We start from the raw sequence: 25,933 nt of genomic DNA on the forward strand, positions 1-25,933 counted from the left end.
CTGAGCTCAAGCGATCCACCTGCTTCCGCCACCGCCTCTGCCTCCCAAAATGCTGGGATTACGGGCGTGAGCCACCGGGCCTGGCCCAATTACTTTCTTCAGTCTGAGCATGAGTGCTGGAAGAAAAGCTCTCACTTACATATAATTTTTTAAAGACAGAGTCTCCCTCTGTTACACGGGCTGGAGTGCAATGGCGCAATCTCAGCTCACTGTAACCTCAACCTCCAGTGCTTGATCGCTTATATAATCTCAGCTCACTGTAATCTCAACCTCCTGGGCTCGATCGCATATATATACACACATATATTTGTTTGTTTAGACGGAGTCTTGGTCTGTTGCCCAGGCTGGAGTGCAGTGGCGCGATCTCCGCTCACTGCAACCTCCGCATCCCGGGTTCAAACAATTCTCTGCCTCAGCCTCCCGAGTAGCTGGGATTACAGGCACCTGCCACCACGCCCGACTAATTTTTGTATTTTTAGTAGAGACGGGGTTTCAGTGAAACCATGCTGGCCAGGCTGGTCTTGAACTCCTGTCCTCGCGATCCCGCCTCGACCTCCCAAAGTGCTGGGATTACAGGCGTGGGCCACCTCGCCCAGCCGACCGCTTATATTTTTAAAAAGATGTTTTCTTCGTTTCCTAGCCCCTTCTACCCCGCTACAAAGTTTCAAAGACTTAATGCTATTACAAAGGGCCGTCAGAGGTCAAGCTCAGGGGTGGAGCTCCCTCATGCCGGGCAGCCTCAGAGGGGCCGACCCTACCCAGGATGAGCGGCGCCAGATAGCCGGGGACGCTCCCGGGGATCCCCGGGCCCTGGCTGGGAGAGGCGTTGTGGGGCGCACGTACACAGGCTCAGGTGAGGCGAGTGGGCGGCTGGGGCTGCAGCTGGTGCTGGCCACTGAGGAGCTTCTGCGCGACAGTGCGATCGGTTGCACCTTCTGCGACAGGTGCCAGCCGGTTGGCGCGCAGCGCCTGCTAGCGCAGAGTCTGGCCCTTGCTGCTCCTGGCCCCGAAGACCGGGAAGTCGTAAAGCTCCTCATCGCAGCTTATGTGCGGCGGCGGCCGGGCCGAAGCCTAGCGACACAGAACTGCTAGCTCAGCAGCCGGTTACATCCCGCCCGGCAACCCGTAGGCAGCGTCCGCTCATGCGCGCTCCTGGAAGACCCAGCAGCCCCGCCGTGAGTTCCGATTGGCTCCGCGTGAGTGGCGGTCCCCTGTGACGTCACAAGGGCGCGACGTCACAAGGGCGCGTCTTCCGCGACGTCACAAGGGCGCGTCTTCCGCGACGTCACAAGGGCGCGTCTTCCGCGACGTCACAAGGGCGCGTCTTCCGCGACGTCACAAGGGCGCGTCTTCCGCGACGTCACAAGGGCGCGTCTTCGCCGACACCATAGAGGTGGGCCTTTGGCGAGTCAGAGGCGCGGGTGTTCGGCCACGTCACTGGGGCGCTATGGTTCCTGGAGCTGGGCAGTCTTCTCGTCAGAGTGGGGACTGGTAAGAGCGACCTCCCCGCCAGGTCCTGTGTGTTGCCGGCTGAAGAAGGGTAGCTGAAAAATTCAGACCCAGCACAGTGTTTATGTTGGTTAAAAATAGAAAACTATGTCTGGCGCGGCCGAGGCAGGAGGACCCTTCAGGCCAAGAGCAGCCTAGCAACATGGCGCAACCCCATCTCTGTAGTCCTACCTCAGCCCCCCAGCTACTTGAACCCAAGGGTTCAAGGCTCCAGTGAGCTATGATCCCACCACAGCATTCCAGCCTGCGAGATTGAGGTAAGCCGTGTGTAAAAAAATTAAAAAAACTATCCAAGTGTGCAACAGGGAGGGACTGCTAAATAAAACATGAGGCTGGCTGGGCCCTACTGTAATCCCAGCACTTTGGGAGGCCAAGGCGGGAGGATGGATGGCTTGGGCTCAGGAGTTCGAGACCAGCCTGGGCAACATGACGAAACCCTGTCTCTACAAAAGATACAAAAATTAGCTGGGCGCTGTGTGCACCTGGCCTAATTTTTGTATTTTTTTCTAGAGATGGGGTGGGCGGGGGGTCTCGCTATGTTGCCTGGGCCAGTTTTGAACTCCTGAGTTGAAGCGATCTTCTCAGCTTGGCCATCAGAGTTGTCGGGATTACAGGCGTGAGGGACAGCGCCCCACCTGGGTTAGGCTACTTAATAATATAAGAAAGTGCTCCGCCAGGCTCAGTGGCTGACACCTGTAATCCCAACACTTTGGGAGGCCAAGGCGGGTGGATCACCTGAGGTCAGGAGTTGGAGACCAGCCTGGCCATGGTGAAACCCAGTCTCTACAAAAAATACAAAAGTTAGCCGGCCGTGGTGGTGCATGCCTGTAGTCCCAGCTACTTGGGAGGCTGATAAAGGAGAATTACTTGAACCCGGGAGGCGGAGGTTGCATTGGGCCGAGATCGCACTACTGCACCCCAGCCTGGGCGACACAGCGAGACTCCAAAGTTTGACACCAGCCTGGGCAATGTAGTGACACCCTGTCTCTACAAAACAAACAAAAACCCAGGCATAACTGTGTCCACCTGTGGCCCTAGCTAGTTAGGAGGCTGAGGCAGGAGGATCACTTGAAGCCAGGAGCTCAAGGCTGCAGTGAGCTATGATAATCCCACTGCTTCCCATCCTGAGCAATAGAATGAAAGCATGTCTCTAGATAGCTAGCTAGCTAGCTAGATAATTGATATGTAGTTTTGTATCAAATTTTTTCCCTAGATTTGAGCATGTTTTTCTAAAGTAGCATTCAACACATCAGCATTTTACAGTGTTATTATTTGTTAATATGATTATGTTTTTCTGAAATACAGTGTCCTTTACAAAAGCAGTTTTGTCTTTCAAAGCACATAGATAAGGCCCTCAAGTGAATTTGTCTGATGTTGGCGACCTTGGTACCATTTTGTCCACTTGATTGGAAAAGCCAGTCAATAATTTCAGGTCACTGTTGGTCTTAGAAGAAGAGCCCAAAGGCAACAAGCAAAGGCGCTGGTGTCCAGTCGCCTTCTAGAAGCATTTTCACTTTCCCTTAAGGTTTCCCTTGATGAACATAGAAGTACTGTATGTAGAATTGACCCAGTGCTGCCCTGGCAACTTTGTATATTAGGCCAAATTTACATTTCTTACCTTTATGAGAGGCACCCTGGTAGGCTAGTGGAGTTACCCACAAAGTCTGATCTCAGCTGCACTGTCCAGAGATGCAACACAGTCCAATCAAATAACATGCTCTGAGCCCGTTTCTTTAGCTGTGAAAGAAGAATAACATACCCATCTAAAAAAGCAGCTTATTGTGTTTGATTGGTCTTTTATTTTCTATGAAACTGTGTTTAACACAGTAATTATTTTCATTTGTGTACTACATTTGTGTTGTGTTTTTGGTTTTAGTTTTGTTTTTGAAATGGAGTCTTTTTTTTAGTGGTTTTTTGTTTTGTTTTGTTTTGTTTTTGAGATGGAGTCTTTCTATTGTCACCCAGGCTAGAGTGCAGTGGCGTGATCTCCGCTCACTGCAACCTCCACCTCCCAGGTTCAAGTGATTCTCCTGCCTCAGCCTCCTGAGAAGCTGGGATTACAGGTGCCCACCACCATGCCCAGCTAATTTTTAAAATATATTTTTAGTAGAGATGGGGTTACAACATGTTGCCCAGGCTGGTCTCAAACTACTGACGTCAAGTGATCCACCCGCCTTGGCTTCCCAAAGTGCTGGGATTATAGGCATGAGCCACCGCGCCTGGCTTGTTTTAAAATAAGGGTTTTTTGGCTAGGCATGATGGCTCACACCTGTAATCCCAGCACTTTGGGAGGCCAAGGTCAGTGGATCACCTGAGGTCAGGAGTTCGAGACCAGCCTGACCAATATGGAGAAACCCTGTCTCAACTGAAAATACAAAATTAGCCAGGCGTGGTAGTGCATGCCTGTAATCCCAGCTACTCAGGAGGCTGAGGAAGGAGAATTGCTTGAACCCAGAGGGCAGAGGTTGCAGTGAGCTGAGATCGCACCATTGCACTCCAGCCTGGTCAACGAGCAAAACTCTGTCTCAAAATAAAACAAAGATTTCTTAAAATGATATTTTCAGTATTTTATAGATGTGTAAGCAGCAATCTTAATAGGATGTTACCCGACACTTTGCGAGACTGGCAGCTGATTTCATCTAGATGTCTCTAATTCTTTTTTCTTTTTCTTTTTCTGTTTTTTTTTTTTTTTTTTTTTTTTTTTTTGACAGAGCCTTGCTCCGTCCCCCATGCTGGAGTGCAGTGGCATGATCTCGGCTCACTGCAACCTCCACCTCCCGGGTTCAAGCAATTCTCCTGCCTCAGGCTCCTGAGTAGCTGGGATTACAGGCGCGCGCCACCATGCCCAGCTAATTTTTTGTATTTTTGGTAGAGACAGTGTTTCACCATGTTGGCCAGGCTGGTCTCGAACTCCTGACCTTAGGTGATCTGCCTGCCTCGGCTTCCCAAAGTGTTAGGATTACAGGCGTCAGCCACTGTGCCTGGCCCAGATGTCTCTATTTCTAACATGAGATGTATTGCAGGATCATAGCAGAGTGAGTTGCTGATGTGTATCCAGAAGGAAATGAGCATGGAACTCTCACGACAGCTATCCTGAGAAGTGTGTGTGTGCTGTGCTTGAATATCTCACTGCTCATTTATACACAGGCTTTCTGGTGACTGAGTTAACAGTATCTGTTTCATAGATAATGTAGCCCTCTTTCTTTCTTTCTCTCTCTCTCTTTTTTTTTTTTTTTTTTTTGAGACAGGGTCTTGCTCTGCTACCCAGGCTGGAGTGCAATGGTGCAGTCTCAGCTCACCGCAACTTCAGTCTCCTGGGTTCAAGCGATTCTCCTGCCTCAGCCTCCCAAGTAGCTGGGATTACAGGCATGCGCCACCATGCCTGGCTAATTTTTTCTTTTTTTTTTTTTTTGAGACGGAGTTTTGCTGTTGTTGCCCAGGCTGGAGTGCAATGGCACAATCTCGGCTCACCACAATCTTTGCCTTTCAGGTTCAAGGGATTCTCCTGCCTCAGCCTCCCGAGTAGCTGGGATTACAGACATGTGCCACCACACCCAGCTAATGTTGTAGTTTTAGTAGAGATGGGGTTTCTCTATGTTGGTTAGGCTGGTCTCAAACTCCTGACCTCAGGTGATCTACCCGCCTCGGCCTCTCAAAGTGCTGGGATCACAGGCATGAGCCATCACTCCTGGCCTAATTTTTGTATTTTTAGTAGAGAGAGGGTTTCACTCTGTTGGCCAGGCTGGTCTCGAATTCCTGACTTCAAGTTATCTGCCTGCCTCAGCCTCCCAAACTGTTGGAATTACAGGCGTGAACCACCATGCCTGGCCAGCTCTATTTCTTTAAGCCTACATGTTTTGCACTTGTTAAAAGTATTTGAACATACAATTACTCAGCTTCCCTTGTTTACATGTGAATTTTGTATAATCTTAAATATTTTTTCCAATCTAAACTTTATTTTATCCCGTTTCTTCTATATTTGTATAACTTTAGGCGGCTATCTTCATTGAAAGTTTTTTCTCAAAAGCCTTAAGATAGAACATAGTTCTTGGCAGCAATTTGAAAGTTATTTGAGGAGAAGGGGAGACTTACAATGATGATTCAAATGAAGGAAACTAAATAATGAAGCAAGGCAGAGGAAAAAGCAGTATTCACTTGAGTACATCCCAACAGAATAACATTTCAAATGTAACTAGAAAAAAGTATGCTGAAGTTCACAATACAGAAATAATTATTAATAAGATAGCTTTAAAGCCCTGCTCAGCTTTTGAATGTTGGGAATTGACCCAGAGGTGGCTGTAACCTAAGATGGTTCCTTCAGTAATGACCATTTTTTCTTTTTCAAGATGATGATTATTCCCCACCTTCTAAGAGACAAAGACCAACGAGCCACCACAGCCACCAGTCCCAGAACCCGCCAATGCTGGGGAACGGAAAATGAGGGAGTTCAACTCTGGTAAGTTCTCAGTGAAATCCATGACCTTTTCCTTTATCTTCTGGACTCTCAGTGTGACTGATGAAAGTTACCACATGCTCTGCAGGGGGAAATGGTTTAGCATGTGTTACTACATCTTAATCACATCTTTGTAAAGCCAGGAGCATTTTACAAGTCACGTTACAGACGTTGTTTAAACATAGTCTGTATTTACCAAAGTATAGGACATTGTATCATCTCATATTAATTAGTTAGTTGGCTCAAAATTAGTGCTAATGACTTAGTAATTCATTGATTTCTGTTAGCTTTAAAACCTTTGTTTCAGAACTATTTCACCTCTTGGTTTTCATTTTTGCTGTGTGTCACTGCCTGCCGGCTGATAATTTATTAACTCCCAGTGAATCATGTGTCCTGTGAAGGGACTGAATATTAGTGGCAATTTATGTTGATGATTTGTATTTTGAATAAATAGTTTGAATACATAGAACATTAAGTTTGTATACATTTTGAAAATAGTATTTTAATATTCTACTGTGTCATAGTTACAATGATTGGATATATATTGAATTTATATGTACTTTAAGTTGTTATATGTTTATGGTCTTTAGCATTCTAACGTGCAATTGTATATCTGTTAAGTCTTTTTTTTTTTTTCAAGATTAGACTGATTTATTGAGGCATCTGTTTGATGCCACATTAAGTGGCCCAGGCTTTGTGTAGGGGTTGAGGTTAAAGCAGGAAGAAGGGTGGTGAGAGGCGGGGTACCAGGATAAGGTTGGAATACCTGGGGGTGCTCTGAGGCTCCCCAAGTTTCCCTGGTCTTGGCCGGCTGTGCTGCTGGCCTGGGCATCTGATGGGCCTGCAAGGGTGGTCCAGGGGCTAGGGCAGGGACTTTGGAGTCACGCCGTTGGCTTTGAATCCAGACTCCTACACTTGGTAGCTGTGAACTCTCCATGCCTCAGGGACCTGCAGAACTGAGCTCTGTCTGAGCCAGGTTCCATCCAGGCACTGCAGATCCATCCAGAGGGGCACTGCCTCAGGCTGCTCGCTATTCACTGCCTTCTCAAGCAGACCCTTGTCTCCTTCTAGGCCCTCACAATCCAGTGGAGGAGACGAAACTCATCTGCCTCTGTCCCTCTGGGCACGCCTCATGCCAGGTGCATCTGTGGACAGGGGCCATGCTCCTGGGCTTCCAAAGTTGGAGAAAGCTGCCAGGCTCAGGTGGGTACATCACAGCAGCTGCTGCCCTCTGAACACAGTGACAAAAGAACACTCTGGGCCTGGAGCCCTGGTCTGGGGCATTGGGCAAGGCTGTTGCACTTCTCTGATCCCATTTCCCCATCTGGAAAGTGCGCTGATTGTATCTCCCTGTGGGCACTGAGGGCTCAGTGTTAGTTTGAGAGCCAGCATCTGGGATTTGGGCTGTAATTCCCCGTCAGCCCCATAGCTGCAGGGAACCAGGGACTTTGTTGGGATTACCCTAGGCATCAGTTTAGCTTCCTGCCCCTGGCTTGGGCTCAGCACCTGAAGTAGTCTAGGGGGTAGGTGGTCCTGGTGGGGGCTGGGGCTTTTACCCAGACTGAGGTCACACCCAGAGCCAGAAGTCTTGGTGCCTGCTCTGGGCAAAGGTGCCAGCCTGTGGGACAAGAGCGAAACTCCGTCTCCAAAACAAAAACAAAAAACCTTGTATCATTTCCAGGGGCTCACACCTCCCTAAGGGCCTGGTAATTGGCTGGCTCTGGCCTCCATCTGGCCCTGAGGGTGTAGGTAACACCCCACCTTACCTGGTTTCTTCCTGCCAGGGCCAATCTTCAGACCTCAGGACTTTGCAGCCTATCCCACCTCCCCTCTGGCCAGCCTTGAGCCCTTGTGGGTCCAGCACTTTTTCCAGGCTGTCTCCTGGTTGTCCTTCTGCCTCGAGGCCTGGCTCATGCTGCTCCCCCTCCCACTCTCCAAGACCCACAAGGACCACTCCACACCCAGCTCAGCCCCATCCCCTCAGATAGTCCTTTCTCTTTCCTCAGGTGGCCAGGTGCATATCTTGGTGTGAGGACCTTCACTGTATCTGGGAATGCCTACTGGTTACCTCGGTAACAGAGAACAAGGCATTTACCTGATATGAGTGTCTTGGTTCACTGTCTATATGGCTAGGGAGGGAGTCAATAATAGGCTTTTCACTTGCTGCAAGGGCCAGTTCTCCTGGCCCCATGGCTCTAGGGATGGAGGACACTGCAGGAGATGCACCGCTCACTTCCCAGCTGAGGACTGTGGGTCATCTCAGGGCGATTTCACAGTCCCCACATGCCCCACCCCCTCAGCTCTGCAAATACCAAGCAGTGCAGCCTGCCTAGGGGATGATGGGCTCGAGAGTGCCCAGGTAGTGCCCAGAGTGCCCTTGGCAGGCCCCTCACCTAGCTGCTTCCACAGCTCTGTAGCAAGAGTTCTAACCTTTTTTGACCGTGAAGCCTGCTGAGAATAAGAGCTGTGGACTGTTTTCCCAGAAAGGCATGTGCATGCTCTCCACACAAAACCTTTCATCGTGGCCAAGCACAGTGGCTCATGTAATCCCAGAACTTTGGGAGGCGGAGCCAGTCGGATCACCTGAGGTCAGGAGTTCAAGACCAGCCTGCCCAACATGGCGAAACCCTGTCTCTACTAAAAATACAAAAAATTAGCCAGGCGTGGTGGCAGCCACCTGTAATCCCAGCTACTCTGGAGGCTGAGGCAGGAGAATCACTTGAACCTGGGAGGCGCAGGTTGTAGTGTGGTGAGATCACGCCACTGCACTCCAGCCCGGGCGACAGGAGCGAAACTCTGTCTCAAAAAACAAAACAAAACAAAACCTTGCATCCTTTCAGGGGGCTCACACCTCCCTAAGGGCCCAGTAATTAAACCCTTTGGGCCTGAGGGTGAGAAACTTTGTCTCAGTTCTTCCCCGAGTGATCAGCCCAGGGGTACGGAAGGAGAAGCCAGAAAGCAGGACCCATGAGAAGGGCCCCCTCCTGGAGTTTGAGGCCCACTCCCTCCTGCCCCTGCCTCTCCTCTGTCCAGGACTCCTCCCTGCTCTGCCCCACTCCTGGGGCCATAACCATGGGGAGCTGTGGTTTTCTACAGGCCCCTGGGCACAAAGTGGGCAGGCTCACCTGGAGGCGATCAGAGTAACGTGGCAGGAAGTGAGGGGGAACGCCGCCCTGGAACTGCGCCTCTCTGCCCCCTGACATCACTGGCGTGCACTCCTCCCTCCCCTCACTCAGGCAGTGGCATGAGTTCCATGGGAGCGCTGTCCTGCTCCCTCTGCTGCCTCTTTTTTTTCTTGGGGCTGCCATAACACTTTCCCTTCCCCAGCCCTGCCAACCTGGTGGGACATTGGGCTTCCCTATCACAGGGTCCTGGGGACAGGCCCATCCTTTATCATACCCACAGAGAGACCCTTTTTTTCTTCAGGACCTGGGGAGCAGCCAGGTTCCATGAGTTAAATGCAGATCTGAACCAAGCTGGGATTGGGGTACACACTCTCCTCTACTGAAAAGTAGCTAGGGATTCCAACTAGGTGAGAAGGAGAGTGGGGCAGAGCCAGACCAGACAAGGACTGATCACCTGGAAAAAGCCTACCATCAAAGGTCTTGGCAAATGCTGGGTGCAGTGGCTCACTCCTGTAATCCCAGCACTTTGCGGGGCTGAGACAGGTGGACTACTTGAGGCAAGGAGTTCGAGTCCAGCCTGGGCAACATGGCAAAACCCCATCTCTACTAGAAATAGAAAAATTAGCTAGGCATGCTACACTTCTGTAATCCCAGCTACCCAGGAGACTGAGGCAGGAGAATCACTTGAACTGGGGAGGCAGAGGTCGAAGTGAGCCGAGATTGTGCCCCTGCACTCCAGTCTGGGAGACACAGTGAAACTGGCCTCAAAAAAAAAAAAAAAGAATATGGCCTTGGCAAAGAGGGGCCAGCCCAGCAGTGCCTTCCCTTGGGTTTCTCCTGGGTAGGCCTCTGCCATGAGGAGGTGCTTCCTTCTGCCTGTCCATGGCCCACAGCAATGGAATGTCTGCTTCTGGGGGTTGGGTGGGAGACTGCTGGCAGAACTGGAAACCTTCAGATGGGGTTTTTTTGTTTTGTTTTGTTTTCGAGATGGAGCGTTGCTCTGTCACCCAGGCTGGAGTGCAGTGGTGGAATCTCAGTTCACTGCAACCTCCGCCCCCCTGGGTTCAAACAATTCTCCTGTCTCAGCCTCCTGAGTAGCTGAGATTACAGGCATGTGCCACCATGCCTGGCTAGTTTTTGTATCTTTTGTATAGATGGCATTTCACCATGTTGGCTGGGCTGGTCTCGAACTCCTGACCTCAAGTGATCCACCCACCTCGGCCTCCCAAAGTGCTGGGATTACAGGCATGAGCCACTGAGCCCAGCCCCTTCAGGGGGGTTTTGAGGCTTCACTACAATACTAGTTTCCTGTGGCTGCTGCAACAAATTACCACACACTTAGTGACTTAAAACAACCAAAATGTATTCCTTTACAGGTCTGAAGGCCAGAATTCTACAGTAAGTCCTACTGAGTCAAGGTGGGAGCAGGGTCAGTGGCTTCCGAGGCTCTGCGGGAGAATCCGTTTCCTGGCCGTAGAGGTGGCCTGCACTCCTCAGCTTGTGCTGCCCGTCTCGAATGACTGGAGTTTCCTGCTTCTGTCACTACACCTCCCACCCTCTCCATCACCTGCTCTGCTCTTATAAGGATCCGAGTGAGTACATCAACCCCAAAAGCCAAAGACCCTTAACTTCATTATATCTGCAAAGCCCCTTTTGCCATATAAGGTCATGTTCACCAGTTCCCGGGATTAGGATATGGGCATCTTGGGGGCATCAGCCTGCTACAGCTAGGCTGCAAAACTGTTACACCCTCCTGGTGTTTCAATGATTGGGAGAAAAAGGGTTGGCATTTTTTGCTTAGGGGTCCTTCTTAAACTTGTATCTGTAAGGTCGGGGGTCCCTCTTAACCTTGTGTTTTTGTTTTTTTGAGGTGGAGTCTTGCTCTGTCATCCAGGCTGGCAGTGGTGTGATCTTGGTTCACTGCAATGTCTGCCTCCTGGGTTCAGGTGATTCTCCTGCCTCAGCCTCCTGAGTAGCTGGGACTACAGGCGCCCGCCACCATGCCCTGCTGTTTTGTATTTTTGGTAGGGACGGGGTGGGGGTGGGGCTAGGGAGGGGGGTTTTGGCTATGTTGCCCTGAGCTCAAAGCGATCCGCCTGCCTCTGCTGCCAAAGTGCTGGGATTACAGGCCTGCACCACTGCACCCGGCTGCTGTAAAGTCTTATTTCACACAGCTGAGACATGTTTTAGGAAGTTTGCTAAAAGACCCCTGGAGACCGCCTCATTGTGACCTCCCTGTTATTGTGTTTAATTTGATTGAACTTTTCTGCCCTCCTGCTTTTCAGCTTCTCTAATAGTCTCCCATTAAACCAATTCTTAAGAACCACCAAAAAGGGGAAATTTTTTCTTGAAAGCAGTAAAATGATATGGACTGTTAGAATGTAAAATATATGAAATAAGTCATTATATGTTAGTGCTGCTCTGACATAGGGACGTATTATTGAGAAGCAACTTTTGCTTGATTTTCAGAGAAATGGAATCATCGTATCGCTGATCTGCATAAACAAATTGAAGAATTGTCTGAAAGAAAATATGGTATGTCTAAACTGGAAAAGTCCTGTAATCTTATGTTCATGGGCGTTTACACAATGGAGTTACTGTTCATCATGGGGGTACGTACTGTGGACAAGCCCAGGGCTGCCGGCGAGTCATGCTATCCTTACACGTTTCTCCTTGTAAGGTGCTTTGTAGTGTCTACACACTTTGTTTCTAGATTGCTGCAAAGCTGAGGAAAAGTTGTATTTCTTTAGTTATTAGTTAGCATTTCTTTTAAACTTTCAGTATGGAGATTGGAAATTTATTTACATATTTATTGCAAAGCCCTGGATCTTAGGGATTTCATTGAATTATTTATTTATTTTTTTTGAGACGGAGCCTCACTCTGTCGCTCAGGCTGGAGTGCAGTGGCACGATCTCGGCTCACTGCAACCTCCGCCTCCCGGGTTCAAGCAGTTCTCTGCCTCAGCCTTCCGAGCAGCTAGGATTACAGGTACCAGCCACCACGCCTGGCTGATTTTTGTATTTTTAGTAGAGACGGGGTTTCATGATCTTGGCTAGGCTGGTCTTGAACTGCTGACCTCCTGATCCACTCACCTCAGCCTCCCAAAGTGCTGGGATTACAGGTGTGAGCCGCCATGCCTGGCCAAATATTATTTTTTTTAATGAATTGTTTCTCTTAGTCTGCTTTGTTAAATTTGGAATTCATCTGGGCGCAGTGGCTCACACCTGTAATCCCAGCACTTTGGGAGGCCAAGGCAGGCAGATATCTAGGTCGGGAGTTTGAGACCAGCCTGACCAACATGGAGAAACCCCGTCTCTACTAAAAATACAAAATTAGACGGGTGTGGTGGTGCATGTCTGTAATCCCAGCTATTTGGGAGGCCAAGGCAGGAGAATTGCTTGAACCCAGGAGGCAGAGGTTGCGGTGAGCCGAGGTTGCACCATTGCACTCTAGCCTGGGCAAAAAGAGCAAAACTCCATCTCAAAATAAATAAATAAATAAAATGTTCAGTACTCACCAAGGTGCCCCTATTGTCTCTACTTTTATCTTGATGCATCACTGAATTGATGTTATATTTCAAATTTATCATTGCCCTGATACTATTCTATCCTGAAGCCACCTTCATCACTATATAGTGATGAAAGAAATTAGCGATTTGTTATTATCCTCTCTCTGTTGGTATACATCAAATGCTCACCTAAAAAGAGCAACAACCAGTGGAAAACACATGATGTTTTTATTTGGGTGACTATTTACTTGTAACCTACTAGCAAACTATAAAATTGTATGATATGCAGAATTTTAACTGAATTGCTTTAAGTGAACATTTAAACATGATAAACAATATTGATGGTATTTATGTTAATATACTTAAAATGAACATTTTTCTTCATCATGAGTAATGTAACCTACTCCTCAATGAAAACCTAGCACTAAATTTGCTAATGAATTCAATAACATTTCCATAATATCTTTAGTTACATGCTTAAGGTTCTCTTAGTGTTTCTCCCACTTTTTAATAGCTTATGCCTTTTTCGCCTTTGGTTTTTTTTGGTTCATTTTAAAGCAAAAATCTCACAACATGTGATATCTGGGAACACTGTAACCTAGTGGTAAGACCATAGGCCCTGGGGACACAGGCTGGCCACGTCTCTTCTCCTGTCTGAGCTTTAGTATCCTCTTTTGTGGTCATGAGAACTGAAGATCTGTCCCAAAGATTTGATAAGATAGTAAAGTGCTTCACATAATACCAGACATATAAATACACAGTAAATGCTTCCTCCTTATATTTTTATTTATTGATTGATTGAGACAGAATCTTGCTCCCTTGCCCAGGCTGGAATGCAGTGGCGTGATCATGGTTTCTGCAACCTCCACCTCCTGGGTTCAGGCAATTCTCCTGCCTCAGCCTCCCGAGTAGCTGGGATTACAGGTGCCTGCCACCATGCCCACCTAATTATTGTACTTTTAGTACAGACGGGGTTTTACCATGTTGGCCAGGCTGGTCTCGAACACCTGACCTCATGATCTGCCTGCCTCGGCCTCCCAAACTGCTGAGATTACAGGTGTGAGCCACTGTGCCCAGCCTGTCATTTCTCTTCACACCCGCAGTTCATGATGAAATATTAAATATGTACTAGTGGATATTACTTTGCTGAATATTGCCTAGTGAATATTAAGTATTTATTCTCACCTTTCAGACATGAACTTATGAATTCAACAGGTGAAGATTTACAACTTGATAAATCAACTTTGTGAGGTACGTCTTCAGTCTTAAGTCAGATTAGAAGATTATGTGAGGTAATTAACACTTAACATTGATTTAATGGTAGCGTCCACGTGAAATAGTATGCCTCTAAGTATTAATTATGTCCTAGGACAGGAGAATTCATGTTGTCAAAATTCTCATACTCTCTAAAACAATAAACTCATTTTCTTTTTATTAGTAAATATTGCATTTATGGGTAGACAAAACTGAAAGAACAATATTTGTTCTACTTTTGAGATGCAAGATTCATCTGGCATAATGCATTGAACAGGTTATTATTGAAGTCTACACCAGTCAACTGAATAAGCATTCATCAAATGTCCGTGATATGCAGGACATAAGTTTTCTTTTAGAGTATGGAACCATGCATATTATCTTTTAATTAGATGATTTAGTTAGATATGTTTTTAAAGAACTAGAAATATAATTGATTTTCTTGTTTTGGCTCTGGAGTGGAGTGGGGACGAAACAGAATGGATTCACACTGTTTAGATTTACTAAAATGGAAGGATTGCAGCAAGATCATATCCCTAGTCTCCCCATAGCTGTTTTTTTTTTTTGGAGGTTGAAGTTTTGTTCTGTCGTCCCCGCTGGAGTGCAGTGGTATGATCTCAGCTCATGGCAAGCTCACCTCCTGGGTTCAAGCAATTCTCCCTGCCTCAGCCTCCTAAGTAGCTGGGATTACAGGCCTCTGCCACCACGCCTGCCTAATTTTTGTATTTGTAGTAGAGTTGGGGTTTCACCATGTTGGCCAGGCTGGCCTTGAACTCCTGACTTCAGGAGATTCACCCGCCTCAGCCTCCCAAAGTGCTGGGATTATGGGTGTGTCACTGCACTTGGATTTAATGGAATATTTCACTACAGACTTTGGTAAACAGAATATTAGCATTTTTGGTGTTCTTTTTATTTTACTCATACTATTTTTCTTTGGACTCAATCACAATAACAGAATTAAAGATCAAAGTGTAAAAGTTAAAGACCAGTACAGATTCAATAATTATTCTTTTCTACATACTGTGTTTAAATGATATCCCTTTTTTTTTTGTTCTTATAGCTTGAGCTGTAAAAGCCAAAGGTCTGGTGATGATCCCATACCCTTTTTTCCAGTCTCATGTTGAAGGTTTTTATGTAGAAGGCCTTCCCAAAGGAATTTTTTTTTTTTTTTTGAGATGGAGTTTTCACTTATCGCCCAGGCTGGGGTGCAATGGCACAACCTTGCTGGTCACTGCAACCTCTGCCTCCTGGGTTCAAGAAATTCTCTTGCCTTAGCCTCCCAAGTCGCTGGGATTACAGGTGCCCACCACCACACCAGGCTAATTTTTGTATTTTTAGTGGAGATGGGGTTTCACCATGTTGGCCGGGCCAGTCTCGAACTCCTGACGTCAAGTGATCTTCCCGCCTCGACTCCTGACATCAAGTGATCTTCCCGCCTCGGCCTCCCAGAGTGCTGAGATTACAGACGTGAACCCATGCCTGGCCAGGAATTTTGTTTTTTAGGAAGGCTTTCTACTAATGGAATTCCTGGCCTTGAGAGGATGTTACTTTAGAAGGAAAGGATTTTTTGTTATTAAAAGGTAAGATTCCTGGATTCTTACTGGACTGTTATCTCTGTTATGAGTAATCCATCTTTAGTCATTCACCACTAGGGTTGTATTTAATTAAGTCTGAGTTATTTTATGGTGGTTTTGTTTTGTTTTGTTTTGTTTTTACCGAATTTTTTTCTCATTGCCGTGGCTTGAGGGCAATGGCGTGATCTCAGGTCACCACATTCTCTGCCTTCCAGGTTCAAGCAATTCTCCTGCCTCAGCCTCCTGAGTAGCTGGATTTACAGGCATGCGCCACCATGCCTGGCTAATTTTTTGTGTTTTTAGTAGAGATGGTGTTTCACCATGTTGACCAGGCTGGTCTAGAACTCCTGACCGTGGGTGATCCACCCGCCTCAGCCTCCCAAAGTGCTGGGATTACAGGCATGAGCCACTGCGCCCAGCCTGGGCCTGCTTCTTTCTCTTTTTCTTTTTTTTTCATTAGCAGCTTAAAATTGGTGCCTTATTCAGACACAAGCAAAAGGACATTAGCCCAGCTTTGGAAATAGGTGTGAGCCCATATATGATTTTCCTAGTTTCTCCTCCCCCTTTGCTTTTTGCTCTCTTAGTATATTAATTGTTTTCACTCTCTGAATCTTTTTTCCCCATTTCTTTGGCAGACATTTTTACTTGTCTTGGAAGAGTAGGTGAAGAGCTGTTTTAGGAGCTGGGGTCAGCGTGAGCTGGAATCAGTTCAAATTAGCAAAGCACTGGCACTCAGTGGCAGGAATACAAGTGACTGCAAAGTGTTAAACACATCTGGAAAGGGATACTGACATCATCCTCAGAATCTGTGGGGAGTTCACATAGCCAGTTAAGACCCATTCCTCTTTGACCCTATAAAGATTCTTTAATAGTACCCTTAGTGGTTTTCTAGCCAGCTTGCCTGCTCATTTATCTTTGAGAACGACATGCCTTGTGGAGCTCCACAGGCCCCAGAGGGGTGTGGATTCTGCATTTGAAAGTGCTGAAGCTGAGAGACTGGGTCTTGGTGGACCCCAAGAGGTCTGTTTCTCCTCTACTCATTGTTCCTTTTTTTCCCAGCAGCTGGCATTGCTGTTTAAATGGGTTGCTCTTTGCTGTTTTGTTTCATAGTGGTGTGTGAGGATTTGGGTTTTCTTAATACTTTCCAAGCTGGTGACTTGAGTGGTGTTTAGGGAGGAACTGTTTTAGGGCTGTTCTGGAGCTATTGAGGTCAGGTGTCTAGATACTCCCAGCTTGTCTGTTGAGGAGAATGCTGTTCTCATTGTGCTGCCTTTGGTGGTGCTGTGTGTGGCTCTTTAGATGTGGGTGGAGGTGAGCTGGGGGAGTTAATGAGATCTTTTTTAGGTGCTTTTGATAAAGTAGCCTGCACTACAGGATTCACTGTGACTTTTTTCCTTAACCTATGCATTTCTCTCTGCTAGCTTTTGTTTTCTTTCTCATGCCTTTGATTTTCCCAGCTCCTCTTAGTTGAATTAACCTAAGTGCTCTGCTATGGTTTAAATGTGTCCCCCAAAGTTTATGTGCTGGAAACTCAATCCTCAATGCAACAGTTGGGATGTGGGGCCTAATAAAATAGCCTTCATGAATGAGTTAATGTTGTTATTGTGGTAATAGATTAGTAATCACAGAGTGGGCTTATTATAAAACAGAGTTCAGCCCCTTTTGCCCTCTTGCTTTCTTGCACTCTCTTTTCCTTCTGCCTTCTGTAGTGGGATGATGCAGCAAAAAGACCCTTACCAGATGCAGGCCCCTCAACCTTGGACTTCCTAACATCCAGAACTGTTAAGAAATAAAATTTATTCCTTTCCTTTCCTTTTCTTCCTCCTTTCCCTTCTCCTCCCTTTTCTTCCCTTCCCCTTCCTCCCTCTCTCTCTCCCTCCCTCCCTCCTTCCCTCCCTTCCTCCTTCTCTTTCTCTCTTTCCCTTCCTTCCTTTCCTTCTTTCCCTTCCTTCCCTTCCTTCCCTCCTTCCCTTTTTCCCTCCTTCCCTCCTTCCTTCCTTTTTTCTTTCCTTCCTTTTTTCCTTTTTATAAATTATGCAATCTGTGGTATTCTTTTATAGAAGCATGAAATGGACAAAGACTCCGTTTTCAAGAGCAAGCACTTTTGTAGTTTCTGAGCGAATTATGACTGCAAAGGAAGTTCTATAGGTAGCCTCAGATCCACTACCTAGGAAGCATGCTACCAAGCAGACCTAGGATCTAGGATTTGATCAAGTGCTGGGCAACAACATGATACCTCTGCAATTTAGCACCTCCCTATATACCTCCAGTTGGCTCAGCCCATCAGGGCTAAAACTACCCCTCATATCCTAGTGTCTCTTGTAGGCAGAAGCCTTGCCTAAACCCTAAGCTGCTTGGCTCACATTCTGTCTTGTGCTTTTTTTGTAGGGGGTTCAAATATACACAAAAGAAATATGTTGAACCTCCATGCACCCAACCCGCAGATTAAGCAGTTACCTCCATTTTTCCAGATTGGTTTCGTCTGCTTCAATCTCCCTAAAAATTTATGTTTGTACAGGAAAGACTGAATAAATAGCTAATTCTCCACCCTACCTCTCATCTCAAGTCACTTTTCAGAGTAGTAAGTTAGTGACCTAGTAACCTTCCCTCTAATGACCAGTAGTTTTTTTTCTGAATACCATTATGAACTCATAGATTATTGTTTGCATTTGATGTATTTTAGGCCATTACAGTCTTTATTGTTTTGGATGCTTACATTGTCTCATCTAGGTTAATAATTATCTCTTCAAGTTGACTTTCATGTCTTTTTGATGGGATCCTGTTGGACTTTGATGGCTTCCTTGCTTTCTGGCAAAAAAGATGTTCCAGGATCAATATACTGCACCATACATGGAGTCAGCCATTTCTCTAGGGAACCTTGATTCCTTTTAGTAGAGAACACAGTTTGAGGTCTTGGACTGAATGACTTTTGTGAACCTCCTCTCCTGAGACTACAGCCTGCATCCCTGCATATAGCCCGTTTGGAGCTCTTGCTGGGCACCAACAGATCTCCTAAAACTGCTATGTAGTTCTGCCTCACCTTACAAAGATTCATCTCTTGAGAGTTTTGTGCTCTACCCCCAGATGTGGTCTTTCTGGTTCTGAAGCTTTTGCTTCAGTCACCCTGAATTTTGCCAGCCCTATGCATGCTATACCTTGGATTGCCAACTTGCCCTCACTGAAGCCAGTTTCTCTGGTTAGAATAGTTGCCCCAACCCATGCCTAATACTCTAGTAAACAAGGTTCTACCTGGGCTTAGGTTAACTTTTGCTCCTTTGGGCCCTGTGTTCTACCAGCATTCCATTTATCTGAAACTCTCCCTCACCTTAAGAACTTATCTGTTCTTTAATGATTTACTGCTGCTTCCTGGGCTCGAAAGAACCCAGTTCAGGAGTTTCTGTTTTAGTTTGAGATCTTATAGGCCTGTCTCATCAGGTTGGTGTCAGCCCAGCTAGGATTAGGCAGAATTGGGTGGGGGCTGTAGTGCATTTTTGGCACAGCATGTACCTATCTGACTAATTCTCTGTCTTTTCTTTCCTGTTGTAATTCATGGGTCTTAGCATCTTCTGAATGGTGTTTAGTAGGTCATCCTGTTGATTTCCTGCTAGGGAGTAGCATACTCTGGCTCTGTACCATTGGCCAAGGGACTTAAGGATAGATGAAGGGCTGCAGTTTTGTTAAATGGAACAATATGAAGAGATGGCATTATAAAAAAAAAAAAAAAAAAGGCTTGGCAGCAGGGCCCATTTGAATGGTTGGTCCTTGGCTCCTTTGTTGATATAGGCAGATCCTTGATGGGAATTTGGAATGATCCCAAATATTGTAGATCACTGGTATATCAAGTCATCCTCAAGGTTGTCTGTGTAACGGTCTTGAATGATATTTTCTCAGTCTTTGGAGATTCTCTGTATAGGGTTTAATCATTTAGTTATTTCAGTTGAGCCTGTTTAGTTTCTTTGCAAGGAGATAAGAAATGTGAAAGAGATGCAGACATTAGGGAAAAAAAGTCAGGAGCCTTCTTTCCCCACCCTCTACTTGGGTTCTGGAATTAGACTCATAGGTGAGTAGTGAGGAGCTGGGCCCAAGCACATTAATCCTAGATCTAGCTCTGCTTTGCACTCGCTCCAGTTCTTGTATCAAATTCACTTCAAGCCACCCAGAGTAGTATGTAGAGGAGTCATTCAGGACCGTGCTTATACTTCATTGTATCAAATGGGAGATCCAGTAATTTATAGCCTATTGTTTCTGGAGCCTGGAGATGGCTCTGCATAAGATTTGCTGAAGCAAATTTTATTACATTAGAAGAGAACCTAGCTGGCTGCATCCTACACTGGAAGCTTTTAGATGCTAATAAGGAGGTCATGTAAAGGTCACAGAATGACTCTGGAATCCATTCCCCGCCAAGAAAGAATAATGACATTCTATGTTGGCCTCTTTTCATTTCCCTTTGATTTTGAGTAATAAATTCTCTCCTCACTTCCCAGTTGAACTGTTTGGGAGTCTCTATTCCCTAGAAAGACTCTGGTCACATACCCATCAGATTAAATTAGGTGAAACTCTTTGGCCTTTATGAATGTTGAAGGATTTCAAAGGGCTAATGGAAATTCTTCTGGAAGTAACTGCAACCTCCGCCTTCTGGGTTCAAGCCATTTTCCTGCCTCAGCCTCCCGAGTAGCTGGGATTACAGGTGTCCACCACCATGCCCAACTAATTTTTGTATTTTTAGTAGAGACGGGGTTTCACCATGTTGGCCAGGCTGATCTAGAACTTTTGACCTCAGGTGATCCGCCCACCTCAGCCTCCCAAAGTGCTGGGATTACAGGCGTGATCCACCGCGCCCAGTTAAACTTCAGTTTTTCATGTTCCATGCATAGGTCAGGGTCTTAGGGAGTGATTCATTCTAGCAGAACTCCCTGGATTTTAAGGCAGATGTTCCATTTATTAATTGACAAAGGAGGCATATTTCTCCCCTGGTAACCCAAAGATTTAGGTCATTTTCCCAGAGACTCCATTTCCACTGTGAGGGTTCTTGGAAAACTAAGCAGAGGATGAGGAAAAGTCTGTGAACAAGCTTGCTGGTCTCTCCCTGTCCTACAAAAGAGCATACCTATTCTGTAACCAGAAGGCCCTTTCGATTAGTCAAGGCTGGACAGACTGAGATTGGGTGTGTGTGTGTGTGTGTGTGTGTGTGTGTGTGTGTGTGTGTGTTTGTGTGTGTCTTGAGACAGGGTCTCACTCTGTCACCCAGGCTGGAGTGCAGTGGTGAGATCAGAGCTCACTGCAGCTTTCACTTCCTGGGCTCAAGTGATCCTCATATTTCAGCCTCCAGAGGAGCTGGGACTATACGAATGTTTTACCGCACCCAGTTCATTTTCTAATTTTTGTAGAGATGAGGTTTCACTGTGTTGCTCAGGCTGGTCTTGAACTCCTGGCCTCACGGAATCCTCCTGCCTTAGTCTCCCAGTGGGCTGGGATTATAGGTATGAGCCACCTCACCTGACCTGCGACGATTTTTCAACAATGTAATTTCTCTTTTACAGAGCCACCTAAGCTGAAGATTCCCTTGAGAACAAGTACTGTCCTGCGGTTTCATGGCCTTTCTTCCATTTGTGGTTCTTGTGAAGTGGAATTTAAATGACATCTTATCAAGATGGATAAACCCTAGTTTCCCAGTGCTGGAATATAGAAAATGGATGGACAAGTAAATCCCACTCAGCACCCATAGTCCAGGCATGGGGATCTCAACACACCTGAGCCCCAGACATCACCTTTCATTGTGAGTAGCTCTGAGATGACACTTCTGCTGTTCCCAATTCCAGCATTAATTGGATTAGTTATTTTATGAAGAATTTTCATATGCCACAATCCTGACCATATCTTCAAGTGAACAGAAAAATTCTATTAAAAAGTCAACCTTCTGTCTCACTCTGTTGCCCAGACTGGAGTGCAGTGGTGCAATTATGGCTCACTGCAGCCTCAACCTCCTGGGCACAAGCAATCCTCCTGCCTCAGCCTCACAAGTAGCTGGGACTACAGGTGCTTGTCACCACACCTCACTAATTTTCCCATTTGTGTTATATGTGGATTCCACAGGACTGACTTCGAAAACTTGAGTATGTGTGGATTTTGGTACACACAGAAATGGGAGAGCTGGAACTAATCCCCCCATATACCAAGGGACAAATTGTATCTGTTTTTACAATTATACAGTAGGAGACATTATGTTCCATGACAATGGTAATTTTTAATGACAGTTTTTAATTGAGTGAAATTACCATAAAAATAATAATAGTAGCAGCTAATATTTACTGAGCTGTTACTAGGTGCCTATAGATAGCATAGATTTTTAAATTCTCTATAATTCTTCCTTATTTCACTTAACCACTCTATTTTAAATTACTCATGCTTGCCTCAGTAGCACACATACTTAAGTTGGAACAGTAGAGAGATTGGTACGGCCTCTGTGAAAGAATGACATGCAAATTTGTGAAGCATTCCATATTTTTTTAAAAAAAGAGAAAAAAATTACTCCCAGATTTTCACTGTGTTTGTGCATATGACCTTTTGTTTAGGTTGAATTGTATCCAAAGATGAAATTTCCAGAAGTGAGATTACTGTGAGTCACAGGGCATGAACATTCTTATTACCCTTGATGAAAATTGCAAAGCTTTCAGGCATGGTGGCTGTCAGCCTGTAATTCCAGCACTTTGGGAGGCTGAGGTGGGAGGATTGCTTGAGGCCAGGAGTTGGAGGAGGCAGTCACTGTCTGTATGATTTAAAAAAAATTTCCAAGCTTTATGCTGGAAGGCTTATATACATTTTAAACACCACTAATACTACAATAAAATGGCCATTTCACTGCACCTTCGCCCACACAGGTATTATAATTTAACAAGTTATTTTCTGTGTGATAAATGAAAGACCTCATATTATTACTTTGTCACCCATTCTTTTTTCTTTTTTGAGATGCAGTCTCGCTCTGTCGACCAGGCTGGAGTGCAGTGGTGTGATCTCGGCTCACTGCAACCTGTGCCTCCCAGGTTCAAGTGATTCTCCTGCCTCAGCCTCCTGAGTAGCTGGGATTACAGGCACATGCCACCATGCCCGGCTAATTTTTGTATTTTCAGTAGAAATGTGGTTTCACCATGTTGATCAGGCTGGTCTCGAACTCCTGACCTCGTGATCTACCCGCCTTGGCCTCCCAAAGTGCTTGATTACAGCTGTGAGCCATGTGCCCAGCCTATTTGTCACATATTTTATCTTTCCTTATGTTAGCTTATTAGCTTTATTTCTTTATTGTCCTTTTTTTTTTTTTTTGAGATGAAGTCTCGCTCTGTCTCCTAGGCTTCAGTGTAGTGGCACAGTCTCAACTCACTGCAGCCTTGACCTCCTAGGCTCAGGTGATCCTTCCACCTCAGTAGTTGGGACTATAGGCACATGCCACTATGCCTGGCCAATTATTTTTATTTTTTTATTTTTACTAGAGAGGAGGTCTTGCTTTGTTTCTTAGGCTGGTCTGGAACTCCTGGCCTCAAGCAATCCCCCCACCACCCCCTCCCAAAGTACTGGTATTATAAGCATGAGCCACCATGCCTGGGGTATCTGTGTCTTTTCCATTTATTTATAGAGTTACTTTGTCTTTTACTAATTCAATGATCTGTTTAATCTTTTATTAAATTATAAAAATAATAAATACTTTTAAATAAGTGAAAAATGTCCTTCACTCTTTAGACCCATAATCTTATCTCAGGAAATAATTGCAATTGAGAAAATGGGCCATATCCTTCAAGATGCGTACATGGTGATTGAACATCACTTCATATTTTCATACTTCGTGGACATTTGTGCCAATACCTATTGATCTATCTTAATCCTTTTCATGGTTGCATAATATTTTATTATATGGATGTATCACAATTTACCAGTACCAGTCAACTGCTGGAGGCATTTAGGCTCCTTCTAATATTTGCTTTGAGCTCTTTATATAATTAAAAATTAACCCCCTCAGCCAGGTGTGGCAGCTCACACCTGTAATCCCAGCATTTTGGAAGGCTGAGGTGAGAGAACTGCCTGAGTGTAGGAGATCACCACCAACCTGGTCAACATAGTGACACTTTGTCTCTACTAAAAATTAAAAAAAAAATGAGCTACACGTTGCAGTGCACACCTTTAGTCCCAGCTACTGGGGAGGCTAAGACTGGAGGATCACTTGAGTCTAGAAGGTTGAGGCTGCAGTAAGCTATGATCACACCATTGCACTTTAGCTTTGCTAAGAGCAAGACTGCATTTCTTAAACAAAATAAAAATTAGATGGGAATATTGCTCAAGCCCTGGAGGTTGAGGCTGCAGTTAACTGTGATTGCACCACTGCAGTCCAGCCTAGGCGATAGAGCAAGACCCTTTCTCTAAAAATAAAATAAAAATTAACCTTCTATCATATTTCTCAGTAACACCTTCCCTCCTACATTTCTCCTAGAAGCCCTTAAATTTTGTTTTTCACATATCGTTTAAAACTTTTAAGTGCTGATGTCTGTCTGTGTCATCCCTCTTTTTTTTTTTTTTTTAATGTCTTTTTGTCACTTCTAGCTGGACCTACCATGAAAGACTTCTGAATCCAGGAAGAGAAACTGACTGGGCAACATGTTATTCAGGTACAAAAAGACTTGGACTGTAACTCAAAAATGATCAAATAATAGTGCATGCATCAAGTGCAATGGGAAGCTCTTCTGGAGAGGGAGAGAAGCTTCCAGTTAAGGTGACATTGAAGCCAAGTCCTGTAAGATAAGGAAGAATTGTATGAGAGTGGGGAGGGAAGGGGGAGGTGGAGGGATGGGGATTGGGCCGGGATGGGATGGAGTGAGCTGCCCAGGCAGGGAAACCAGCACTATACAGACCTGAACAATGAAGATGGCACATTTTGTTCAGGGAGTGGTGAATTAAGTGTGGCAGAAATGCTTTGTAGAGACAGTAATTTACTTGTATGGAATTTTGCCCAAGAGACCTCATTACAGTTTCTAATTTTTTGATGTTATCATGCATCACTGCCCTTGTCAGATAGTATCATGATCACAATAACATCAAGCATAATATTTCATTGATTCTCACAAAAACAGGTGGGTGCCACAGTTATCCCCATTATATGCACAAAATGATGACGACTTGGGGTTAATGAGCGATTTGCCCAAGCTCACCTGAATATTAAGACTGAGTCAAATGTTAGTCTGGTCTGACTTTAATGCTTGCCTTGTTCATGAGCACCATGCATTGCCTCTCCTGTGCAGTTAAGCAGGTAGACAGGTGAGAGAAGAGCCTGTGTGATATTGGGGGAAATTCACCCCTGATATTTCATGTAGGTTCTTTTCTATTTTCCCTGAGTGTCGGCCGGTCTGAGAAATAAAGGGAAAGAGTACAAAAGAGAGAAATTTTAAAGCTGAGTGTCCAGGGGAGACATCACATGTCAGCAGGTTCTGTGATGCCCCCCAAGCCGCAAAACCAACAAGTTTTTATTAGTGATTTTCAAAAGGGGAGGGAGTGTACGAATAGGGTGTGGGTCACAGAGATCACATGCTTCACAAGGTAATAAAATATCACAAGGCAAATGGAGGCAGGGCAAGTTCACAGGACCACAGGACCGGGGCGAAATTAAAATTGCTAATGAAGTTTTGGGCACGCATTGTCATTGGTAACATCTTATCAGGAGAAAGGGTTTGAGAGCAGAAAACCCATCTGACCAAAATTTATTAGGCAGGAATTTCCTTGTCCTGATAAGCCTGGGAGCGCCACGCAAGCCCAGGGCTTATTTCATCCCTTATCTACGACTGTAAAAGACAGCCGTCCCCAAAGCGGCCATTTCAGAGGCCTCCCCTTAGGGATGCGTTCTCTTTCTCAGGGATGTTCTTTGCTGAGAAAAAGAATTCAGCAATATTTCTCCTATTTGCTTTTGAAAGAAGAGAAATATGGCTCTGTTCCACTCGGCCCACAGGCAGCCAAAGTTTAAGGTTATCTCCCTTGTTCCCTGAAATTGCTGTTATCCTGTTCTTTATTCAAGGTGCCCAGGTTTCATATTGTTTAAACAACTTGTGCAGTTAACGCAATTATCACAGGGTCCTGCGGGGACATTCATCCTCAGCTTACGAAGATGACCGGATTAAGAGATTAAAGTAAAGACAGGCATAGGAAATCACAAGGGTATTGATTGGGGAAGTGATAAGTGTCCATGAAATCTTCACAATTTATGTTCAGAGATTGCAGTAAAGACAGGCCTAAGAAATTATAGAAGTATTAATTTGGGGAACTAATAAATGTCCATGAAATCTTCACAATTTATGTTCTTCTGCCGTGGCTTCAGCCGGTCCCTCCGTTTGGGGTCCCTGACTTCCCGCAACACGTTTCTCTCTACTCACAGACTTCTGACCAAATGTATGTGCAGAGTTTCTACACCAGTTCTCCAACTCTCTGGATACCAACTGCGTATCCCACAATTCCATTCTGACACTACCTAGAGTTAGC

At 45.6% G+C, this 25,933-nt stretch overlaps 1 protein-coding gene and 1 non-coding gene across 2 annotated transcripts; both read left to right on the forward strand.

The window, feature by feature from the left end:
- Window positions 1–726: 726 nt before the first annotated feature.
- On the forward strand, window positions 727–24,075 carry LOC134807038 (uncharacterized). Its single transcript, XM_063780500.1, has 10 exons — window positions 727–1,058; window positions 1,227–1,491; window positions 5,856–5,965; window positions 7,034–7,165; window positions 10,464–10,679; window positions 11,557–11,622; window positions 13,789–13,847; window positions 14,911–15,430; window positions 20,965–21,200; window positions 24,011–24,075. The coding sequence occupies exons 1-5, from the start codon at window positions 727–729 to the stop codon at window positions 10,669–10,671; spliced, it is 1,047 nt and encodes a 348-aa protein (XP_063636570.1). The 3' UTR covers window positions 10,672–10,679; window positions 11,557–11,622; window positions 13,789–13,847; window positions 14,911–15,430; window positions 20,965–21,200; window positions 24,011–24,075.
- On the forward strand, window positions 21,827–21,930 carry LOC129136282 (U6 spliceosomal RNA). Its single transcript, XR_008537786.1, has one exon. It is a non-coding gene; the product is annotated as a U6 spliceosomal RNA (small nuclear RNA).
- Window positions 24,076–25,933: the final 1,858 nt, after the last annotated feature.

The sequence above is a fragment of the Pan troglodytes genome, chromosome 8, assembly GCF_028858775.2.
Source record: "Pan troglodytes isolate AG18354 chromosome 8, NHGRI_mPanTro3-v2.0_pri, whole genome shotgun sequence".
NCBI lineage: Eukaryota > Metazoa > Chordata > Mammalia > Primates > Hominidae > Pan > Pan troglodytes.